The sequence below is a fragment of the Nicotiana tabacum genome, chromosome 21, assembly GCF_000715075.1.
Source record: "Nicotiana tabacum cultivar K326 chromosome 21, ASM71507v2, whole genome shotgun sequence".
Lineage (NCBI taxonomy): Eukaryota > Viridiplantae > Streptophyta > Magnoliopsida > Solanales > Solanaceae > Nicotiana > Nicotiana tabacum.
Genome location: NC_134100.1, coordinates 64,076,237 through 64,087,328, shown reverse-complemented (window position 1 = coordinate 64,087,328; position 11,092 = coordinate 64,076,237). Strand labels below are relative to the sequence as shown.

The following is an 11,092-nucleotide window of genomic DNA, read 5'->3' as shown; positions in this document are numbered from 1 at the left end:
TTCTCATTACTGTTATTTCCTTTATCAGACAGTATTATAGTAGAGGTTTTATAATACTTTGTAGAGCTTATGACTCTATTCCATCAGGTTTTGGGGATTCGTTGACAACTGTATTGTTGAGTTTTATTATGATAGCTTAATGGTTTAATTTGAGGTTTTACTATTATTTCCGCTATTTCTCAATGCATGTTAGGCTTACCTAGTCTTGGAGACTAGGTGCCATCACGATATCCTAATGTGGGAAATTGGGATCGTGATAGTGGGCTGGGCAATTTCGGGTTCTAGTGAGCCCGTCCGATTCTAGCCTATCCGGTTCGAACCAGACCGGGTTTATATATTTTTTTAATGTAATATATTTTCTTGTTCAATGTAATTGATACTTAAGTATTTGCAAATTTTTTAATAATAAAATAAGTATTTTAAAACATAAAATTAAACTTATAAAGTATAAAGTGATAAATTTGAAATTTAAATTTTAAAATTTTAAAATTTAAATTAAGTGGCTACATAAAATTATTTAATAAAACCAATATGCAAGGATCAAACTTGAAAAACTTTCATTTCATATTTTCATTGCATAATAATACTTCAAATTAATTTGCAAGTTTTATTTTTTATTTTTTTATTTTTGAACTTGCAAATTAAAAGTATACAACAATTATATAAAATAAGAAAGAGTACATCACATGCTTTGCATTATTTTTGTAAATTATTCTATGTCAATATGAGGTTCTTGATTTCCGGCATTGCTTGAATTGGAACCATAAATCATTATATCTCCAATTTCTTGGTCCTCTGGTTTATCTACCTATTCACGCCCTTGATTTCGATTTTTTGATCTTATCCAATCTCTAAAGCACACTAGAACTTCCAAAGCGTTGCTACCCAATGAGTGACGGGTATCTCCTAGTTATTGCCTTGCTTGGCTAAATATGTTTTCTGATGCAGCTGTTGAAATTGACACATTTAGCACGTCTCGAGCCATGGCCGAAAGACCAGGAAATTGGTTTGAGTTGGTCTTCCACCAAGCCAGCGGTAGAAATTCCTTTGTACGGGGCTCTGTTGCCTTTTGCATGTAGAATTGGAGTTCATCAATATTCCTGCTACTGGATTGCTGATGCTCTCCTAGTGTAGACCAAATTAAATAATCTTCAACACCATCATTAACCTCCATAGTACCGGATACGGATGTAGAAACTGAACTTGAAGGATTATTTGTATTTGCATCTATAGCAGAAGAAGCATCAACAATGTAAAAACTTGTAAATATTTGTGTAGATCAGAAATGCAAGTGTCAATATGAGGTGTTTCAGTTGATCCAATAACCATATAATCATATAAAGCAATGATTAATTGGCCACAAGTAGCCATTTTAATAGAAGGGTTTAAAATAGCACCAATTAAATAAATAGGGAGAATATGATAGAAATATTTCTCAAATTTATGTAGCATAGATTCAACAACAGAACTATATCCTTCTTTTCTTCTTGAAATTATGGAATAAAAGAGAAATTTCAGCTATATGTACAAAATTATTTGCAATAGTAGGATAATAAGCTCCAGAAAACTCAAGTGTAGCAAAATAAAATCTTTGTAAAATTTTTACAACATCTTTAATGACGTTCCAAGTACTAGCTGTTAACAAATGGTTAGGATCGGTACAATGAGAATTAGCAACTTCAGTTATAGGCATTCAATATTTATAACATCTTAAGAATAAATAAGTATAATTCCACCTAGTAACTATTTCTTCAGACATAAATCTTGGTCTTAGTCCATAATGTTCACATGTATCCTTAAATGCATTTAATCTAACACTTCTATTATTTCCTTGGATTACGCCAACAACTCTTCTAACTAAAGTGATCTCATTTCTAAATAATTCAAGGCCACTTTTAACAATTAAATTATAAATATGACATGAACACCTCACATGAAATACTTCAGAAAGTGGTGGGAGTAGATTTGATATTAATAGTGAAATAGCAACATTGTTGTTACAAGCATTATCGAATGACATACACAAAACTTTTCCTTCAAGATTGTAAAATATAGCAACTTCATGGATAATATTACTTACAAATATACCGGTATGACTTTGATTTTCATCATATTTAAAAGCAATAATACGTTTTTGCATACAAAAATTATCTATCCAATAGCGTGTAACAGTCAAATAATCATTTCCATTAATAGTATGACCAATATCAGAAGTAAGAGAAACTCTACAAGGAAGACTATAACAGATATATGTTTGATATTGTCCAAAAAGCCTAAAGATATCAGCTCTACAAATACTTCTAGGAATATCTTTAAATAAAAGGTTATAAATTCTTTGAATATAAGTAACAAGATATGGTGAAGCAGCAAAGCTAAAAGGTAAATAACCTAAAACAATCATTTTAGCTAATTCTTTCCGATCTTTCAATATATCGTATTTACCCAATATACCGCCAGTACCCGGATTAAGTTTTTTTTTTTGGCCAGATTGTTCATCAGCAACCCATACAATAGGGTAGTTATCTAACATGTGCCTACAAAGTTGAACCGTTTCCCCTTGCTTAACTCAGGTCTCCTGTTTATAAATTTCCTGATAAATAGTACATCTTACACAATTTTTATCTTCTTCTGGTCTTTCAAAAAATGGCCAACACTTACTTCTTAATCTTCGATTCTTCTTAATAGGGAGAGGACGCCTTCTTATATTACCACGACCATCACCCCTAGTATTTTGACTAGAAGTACCAGGTGTAGGTGTGGTGTTTCAAGATTATCATGTGACTCAATATCATTTAAATTATCATCTATACCATAATCTTCTTGAAGTTGCTCATAATCTAGATTTATATTTTAAACTTTCAGAAATATGTGCAAAAGTTACTAGAAGAACCAGCACCACCTATTAATCTTTTAGTATTTTTACTCTTACTATTATCACTCCTACTAGTAAACATTTTTTTGGCTGCTCTAAATATATCCATTATGTAAATTAAAATTTAAAAACTAAATTAATAATTCTAAATAATAAAATAAAAATAAACACCAAAGAAGAGAAAGAGATGGAAGGAGCGTACCGGGAGTCCGGATGACGCACTAAATTTGATATCACACTTCAATTGATATTTGATGACACCACACTTCATTTGATAATTGTAATTTTATTGTGGCTACCGTAAATAATTGATAAAACTTGAAATAATAATTAATTGAGAACTTGCAAGCAATAAGCAATTCAATGATCAAGAGGGAATTGAGAGAGAATTACAGTAGAAGAAAAGATCAAGTTTTGAGAAAAAATGAAGAAAATAGGGGCTATTTATAGTTTTTAAAAGGCTAAGAATATAATTTATCAATTATTAGGGATGAGAGACAATTTTAGACCGAAATGGCTAAAAGTGCAAAAAATGAACGTTGTCCAACGGTCATTTTTTATTTTAACCGTTGGCAAAGGTCAAAATTTAAATTAAAAAAAAATTGCAATGGTAACTGGGCTGGACCGAGCTGAAACCCGATTAAAAACCGTGAACAGGTTACCGGGCTAGCAAGGTTCCGATGCACCGGTACCAAAAAAAGCTTGCTCCCGTCCGGAATAACCCCCTACCCTAGCCAACCCGTCCCACCCCTTACTGGACCGGGCTGAACCCGATCAAATAGGGCTGTTAGTGGGACGGCCCGATTAACACCTTTAATTCTTTCACAGTAATAGATCACACAACAGTATCGTTCACTACTTCAAGAGCAAAATGCGCTGCTCCACCTGATAAATTCTTAAAAGCTTCCCTTATTTTCAAACCATAAAATCCCAACACCACCATTTCCCTACACCTAAGCTATATGTTTTACCTTCAGTACAAGAGAATCATGCTTAACTTATGGTAATGTACAATCCCAAGTATCCAAAGAAGCACCAGACTTCAGTCCCAAAATATTCGTAAAGCAGCAAAGTTGCGGTACAATATGCAATCTTTCTTTCTTCTTTGTATTAATTTCTTTAAATAACAGCATAGTATTTCATACTCAGTCGAGTCTACTGAACCCAGTGTCTTATGCCAAGTTGCTATTTGAATAAAAGACATGAAAATATGCTCCATTCAAGGTAACTAACACATAACACACGCATAAATTTCTCTGAACTTCCCCCAACTGGGAAAGCTCAGGCAAAACATCTGCATATAAAGTGGTTTGATCAGCCTGAAACTTGAAAATAGCAGCAATACCAGGAGACCTTTAGTATATACTCCACATTTGATGCACACAAGATGGATAAAGTGCAAACTAACGTAGTAATAGAAATTGGACTAGATGATTTGAATTGTAAAGATAGATCTTAATCCTGCACAAGTACTACGTGATAATCAAAGACTCATCACAAAATATTGCACGACCAACAAAAGTAAAAAGTGTGTAGGTCGCAAACCAACAAATTATGTGCCTCATATAATCAACTACACCAGTAGAATTGCTAACGGTGGATATATACCCAACCTTGGGAGGAACTTCAGCCATTATTATCAACAGGAGAAAAGGATGTAATGTCAAAAAAGGAAGAAAACAAAAACGTAGAAAGCATGAATCTTTAGTAAGACCACGTCGGTTAAATCAACTTCAGCCACTGAAAAATACAAGGTTAATCCCCAGAGTTCCACACCTATCCATAGGAATTAGCTAGCTAAACACTTCTCATGCATTGCAGCATTGTACTCCAGTAAAAAATCATAGGTTGCCACACATTTGACATGCAAATAAATCATACGACGGCAAGACATCATTTTCAAAGTTGGTTTTCTTCTACAATAAATGCAGCTAACAAAAACAAATTGTTCCGAAATAGTGGGAGGGATACGGAACTCAATGAGTTGCTAAGAAGCTTTTAAAACTATCAAACATCATAGATAATACGTAGTCAAGATTAGTTTAATCGAGGGAAATATAGCGGAAGAAGCACTAATAAAATTAAAAAAAACGGGAAATCTGTAAACAATCAAGTAGAACCACAAATTCTAGTCTGAAGGCAACTTTCTCAAAAGCCCAAGAATGCAGCAATATCTAATTTCTTCACCATCCCCATGCCCCCAAAACGAGTAATTATTTCTGTATATTGCATTTTTCCCAAAATTAAATGGTCAAGTATATCGACAGCCCCTTAAGCTTGGTAAAAAATTTCATTTAAACACCTTATAAGGGTTGGTTCATGCCTCATTTGCTTGCACTTAATGGAGGTCTGAATCTTAATCATTCAGATCTCAGACATTAAGTGCGTTTGCTTTTAAAAACTGAATCTTAATCATTCAACCATAACCACACACTCACCCACCTCAATTACCACTACCAACCACCGCATCACCATCAATAACCATAGCCGGCACCGCCCACCATTATAAACTACTACCACATACAATCACCTTCCTCAATCACAACCACCACCACCACTACCATCACCCACCACCCCCGCCACCATCATCCTCAACCATAACCACACTCACCAACCTCAACAACCACCACCAACCACCGCATCACCAATAATAACCATAGCTGGCACCGCTCACCATTATAAACTACTACCACCCACCATCATCTTGCTCAATCACAACCACCACCACCCACCACCACCATCCTCAACCATAATCGTTATCGCTACCAATCACAACTAACTAATACCTAGAATATTAAATTAATTAGTATTTTATTTGAATTTATGTTTATTAATTTTCAAATAAAGATAAATTCTATATATTTAGATGTTTAAAAAACAAACAGTCTTAATCATTTAGTATTCAAATCTTAAAACACATCTTAATATTCAGATGTGTATTCAAATTCAAATGTCTTAATCTTAATACACATTTTGATATTCAGATATGCATTAAGATTCAGACGTCTTAATCTTGAAAACACAAATGAGGCCCAAGTCAACTTCAGCCACAAAAAAATACAAGGTTAATCCCCAGTATATGAATTAGCTAGCTAAACACTTCTCATGCATTGCGGCATTGTACTCTAGTAAAAAGGCATAGGTTGCCACACATTTGACATGCAAATAAATCATACGTCGGCAAGACATCATTTTCAGAGTTGGTTTTCTTCTACAATAAATGCAGCTAACAAAAACAAATTGTTCCGAAATAGTGGAGGGATACAGAACTCAATGAGTTGCTAAGAAGCTTTTAAAACTATCAAACCTCATAGATAATATATAGTCAGGATTAGTTTAATTGAGGAAAATATAGCGGAAGAAGCACTAACACGTGTCCGGGCTCCAAAAATTTTCAAAAAAAAATAAAGAATCAGCAGGTCTTTGTCCATTTTATTATTTTTTTCTTATAAAATTATCAATCAATTTGACCCTTAGTTGGTGAAGTAAACAAATTGAAAAGAACAAAAGGGAATTAAAATATGGAAACAATCAAGTAGAACCACAAAATGTAGGCACTTTCTCAAAAGCCCAAGAATGCAGCAATATCTAACTTCTTCACCATCCCCATGCTCCCCCCCCCCTCCCACAAACAAAACCAGTAATTATTTCTGTATATTACATTTTTCCCAAAAATTAAATGGTCAAGTACATTGACAGCCCCTTGAGCTTGATAAAATTTTTCATTTAAATACCTTATAAGGGTCAGACCTATTGAACACCCAATATTAGTTGAAAATTTACCTATTAAACATGCACTGACATGGCACAATATGTGTATTACACACCTTTTGAGAGCGTGAGATGAGTTTATTTTAAGTTGACATAAGTCCAAAACCACGTGTCAATAGAAGAAGAAAAAAAGACAATTTTCATTTTGTTTTTCCTTTCTCCTAATTTTCTTCATCTTTAGAGCATGGCACTTGACTCCATCAAATACCAAGCTTCTTCCCAAGGCCATCAGCACAAACAGACACAGACACTCGAGCACAATACTCTACAGTTACCTCATGGTGCTCACCATCAGATTGTAGCTGAGGAGAAGACCTAGCATGAAGTCAAGAACCACAACCATAGCAGCACTAACACCCCATCAGACAGACCCAACAAATCTCTCCCTCTAGATGACCAGCACCCTGATGTACCTTAAATCATCCTTGAAAACCATACCTCAAAACGCTAGATACCAGTGTTATCAAAGGCACGCTTTAAACGCGCTTAAGCCCTGAAACGAGGCTCAAAACATGTTGAGCGCTTCGCCTCGCTTAACGGGCGCTTCAGCGTTGTCATCAAGGCTCTAAGGCATACTTTTCCTTGTTAACGAGCGTAATCCGGAAGACGGGACACTAAATAGTTGATATTTTACTTTATCGTAAATTTTCTTTAATTTATTTGTCCATATATTTGGTATTATGTATTCATGCTTATCGATATTAGTCTTGGACTATACATACATATTTGTAGTTTTTCTCCATTTGCGCCTTTCTTCATTAAAGCCCACGCTTTATTTGCGCTTTGCACTTAAAGTCCCAACAGGCCTTAGAGCTTTTTTGCGCTTTTCGCCTTTGATAACATTGCTAGATACACACACACACACATATATAGAGAAAGAGAAGATATATATTCGGCCATTCGTCCCTAAAGAAGTTGAAAGAATATCTTATGCTTCTTAAAACGAGAGATAAAACTCCACTCTCAGCCTCGTTATAATGGTGTCTCTTTCACCATTATCACTACTTCTTACTTGTGAAGGGTCCAATTGTGTTCTTGATCTTTGCCTTCAAGGATAGAAATGGCAGTATTCGTGTATGAAGACGGATTGCAAATGGAATCAAATGGGGTTTGAATATCTGAGGAATTTAAGTCAAGAAAAGATAACAGGGCTGTGGAATCTTGCTTGTGATGGAGGTTGAATTGTATAGCGAACTATAAATTAGAAGTGTCCCCATGGACTTGAATGGTGACATCCAGAAGAAGGCAACAAAGCCAACAGTGAACATTATGAATCCACCCTCCGGTCATTTGTAACTCAAAGGGGGGCTAGATCTTCCTTTATTTTCATCTCTCTCTTTGGGTGCAAGTGCCAGCATCAATACACCCCTGTTCAAGGCTTCAAGCGCTAGAACTCCGCCCAAGTATGTACCGTAGTAGATAGGTTTTGGTGTAAAACACGAGCGAGCGAGAGAGAAGAAATAAAAGAAGAAGGACCAAAAGTCAAAATAGTCGGCCATGTCTCCTGTTTTCGTTTGACATTTTGCCACGTCAGCGCGTTTAACCATCACGTGTCGTGTTCTTTAAAACTATTGTTAATGGAGTGTTTAATAGGTATATTTTCAGCTAATATCGGGTGTTCAGTAGGTCATACCCTTATATAAGGTATCTAAATTAAAAACTTTGACAATAAAACTTTGACAAGTTTAACGGGTCATTGATGTACTTGGCCAAAATTAAAGAAAGCAACAAGAGCAAAGAGTGGCATATAACAAATCTTTCTATAGCATACATAAATACGTGCAAGAACCTTCAGATAACAAAATTAATGCAACTCAAATTATCACTTCCTGCAGTACTTCAGCAGAATTTGAGGATAACTTTGGTTCATTGAGACCTTAATCATAGTTCCCCAGAGATACACTTCTTTAGATATATCATCCCCAGTGGTATAGATGTTGTTGTTGTTCTTAAGTTTTTTGATAACTGCTGTCGTTCTAAAGTTATCATAAACATGAAAGGCTTAACATTGTAAAACTACTAACAGAAGATAATTGTAATTGCATTTCACTAAGTTGAGCTGAAATTAGAAAAAAATTACCACGTCGTTGCAGAATAAATGGATAAACATTTGATTGCTAGCAGGATAATAATTTGCACAATTCCGGCGCTCCAAATATTGATTTTACCATTCCTGAATTTGGTTAGCATGTCAAACCTAAGCCTAAGTATGTTACAGAGAAATTTGGATAAGATTGAAGCAACCAAATTACTGCAGTAGATAAGACAATGAAGCACTTTATTGATCTAAATCTTGGGAGGGAAAGAAAAACTTAGTTTTAAATACTTCATTAACTACTTTATTAAGATTCTCGTGACAAAAGAAACAATCCAGTACTTCTCAGGGTGTCATGCTATTAGTTACTATGAGGTATAAATTTCAATAAATTCTACAAGGACAAAAAGTTTACAGGGCAGAACAAACCAGATCTCTTGATGCCGGCAGTTAAATTCAACTACTACCAACTTCAGACGGCGTCTTCGCCACGATTGACAACGCGTGTAATCCGTTCTGCAACTCATCTTGCAGCAAATCATAAATCATCCTATGCCTCTTAACCAAACTCTTCCTTTCAAATTCCTTAGAAACCACTCTTAGATTAAAATGCGTCTCTCCATCACTGCCTCTAACCCCAGCGTGTCCCGCGTGCTGATAAGATATATCTTCAACTTCCAATTCCACGGGCCTAAGCTCCTTCTCTAATCTCTCTTTAATTCTCATCCCTCTACTCCTCAAAACACCATCATCACCACCACTAACACTCACATTATTCCCACTAACATCAGTACTCTCTTCAGACTCAACATTTCCATTAACATTAACACCATCCCACAAAGACTCCACAGAGTCATTAGACGACCCGCTCGGGCCTAAATCAGCAGCCCTTTCAGCTTCAACATACAACTGGAGGGCTTTTTTCTGCATCAACTTCAACATATTCAAAAAGCCATTATTCCTAGAAGGAGTTAAGCTTTGTTGCAACCCTAAAAGGACAACAAAATCAGGTGAAACTTTTATAATCTCTTCAACGGGCCGTCCAGATAGGCCCAGAACCAACAAAGCAGCAAGCCCTTTAGTGAGTACCGAATCAGAATCAGCCTCAAAGATCACATTTTTCTCCGAATCAAAATAAGCCCTAACCCAAACCTGTGAAACACAACCCTGAACTTTATTTTCATTGGTCTTGTATTGTGCGTCAAGTGGGTTTAAATTTTTACCGTAAAATAAGAGTTGCTCGTATTTAGCCTTTGGTTGTTCGACTGCTTGAAAGAGTTTGACGATTTCTTGGAGTTTCGGTGGGAGCTCTTCAATGGGTTGGAGAGATGATGAGGGTTGAGAAGAAGCAAAAATTGATTTTGTGGAGATTTTTTCAATGGTAATGGATCTAAAGAAGGTTAATTTAGTGGGTGTTGAATGTATAGAAGAAGAAAAGGATTTTAGGGCTTTATTAAGGGATGGTGAATTAGGGTGGTGGAGGAGAGGGTGCGGGATTTTGGTGGAAATCGACATCAGATAAGGGGAAAGAGAAAATGGTGGGTTTGATATTGAACTTAGTTGGTGGTGCTGGAGGGAAGAACGGAGGATTCGAGAGAAAAGAGAGCCAAGAGATGGAAAACGTGCCTCACTTAGCATACCACCGCCAATCTTGTTACAGCCTACTACTACTCCTACAAAACAAGAAAACTGTTTGTTTGTTTGTTTGTAGCTACCTAACTGCATTTTCAGCCTCTCAGAAAGGGTAAATTTTTCAGATTAGGTTCGCTTTTGTGGGTTATTCAAAATTTCGCTCCTCTATCGGCAAAAAGATATTCTCTACATGTATAAATTTCGAAAGTCAAATTTTTTATTTTTTTAATTATAAATTCCAACATAATTTTTTTTATTTTTCGAAATAAAATTTAAATATTTAAAAATATAAATTATAATAGTTAATAATTTAAAAGACATATAAAATCAAGAATAATTTTTTTTTTCCTCAAAATCTAAACAATGTCACATAAATTAAGACAAAGGGAGTAATATTTATAAATAAGGCGTAATAGGCAACTATACCTACTTGAAACTGATTTCTATTCTTCGTCCTTCTATTTCATGGATTTTTGATGTATTCTTTTAAACACATTTAACGATTGACCAAGCTCGTGTCGTATTAATATGGCTAAGTTGGAGGGGTACATAGCACATAAAGAGCATGAATAGAGAGTGATTTTGATAAGAGAACAAGGTCAAAGTTGTCTTAAACTATCTGAATTTCTCAATTTTTTTTCCCATTACACTTTTTTGTCCATTCATATCTATTGTCGTTAACAAATTGTCTCGTACCTTTCCTTGTCATTCATGGAGTACTAACAAATTGGTGAGTTCCATGTATCCAAATTTTTCAAGAAAAAATATCTAAATTTACTCCT

The 11,092-nt window shown here is 35.1% G+C and overlaps 1 protein-coding gene across 3 annotated transcripts; it reads right to left on the bottom strand.

Moving 5' to 3' along the window:
- Nucleotides 1–678: 678 nt before the first annotated feature.
- On the bottom strand, nucleotides 679–10,418 carry LOC107781219 (sufE-like protein 1, chloroplastic/mitochondrial). 3 transcript variants are annotated; one of them, XR_012704328.1, is made up of 3 exons: nucleotides 9,108–10,418; nucleotides 8,724–8,816; nucleotides 679–1,227 (listed from the first exon to the last, which is right to left on the bottom strand). XR_012704328.1 is itself a non-coding variant. In XM_075241660.1 (2 exons), the coding sequence occupies exon 1, from the start codon at nucleotides 10,401–10,403 to the stop codon at nucleotides 9,135–9,137; it is 1,269 nt and encodes a 422-aa protein (XP_075097761.1). In that variant the 5' UTR covers nucleotides 10,404–10,418; the 3' UTR covers nucleotides 680–1,227; nucleotides 9,108–9,134. The 3 variants fall into 3 exon arrangements, 2 of the variants coding, with proteins under 2 accessions (XP_075097761.1, XP_016457375.1); XM_075241660.1 differs by lacking the exon at nucleotides 8,724–8,816 and having other exon boundaries at nucleotides 680–1,227; XM_016601889.2 differs by lacking the exon at nucleotides 679–1,227 and having other exon boundaries at nucleotides 8,364–8,816.
- Nucleotides 10,419–11,092: the final 674 nt, after the last annotated feature.

Coding starts and splice junctions, on each gene's coding strand:
- LOC107781219 (XM_075241660.1), bottom strand. CDS start 10,403: ATGCAGTTAGGTAGCTACAAACAAACAAACAAACAGTTTTCTTGTTTT.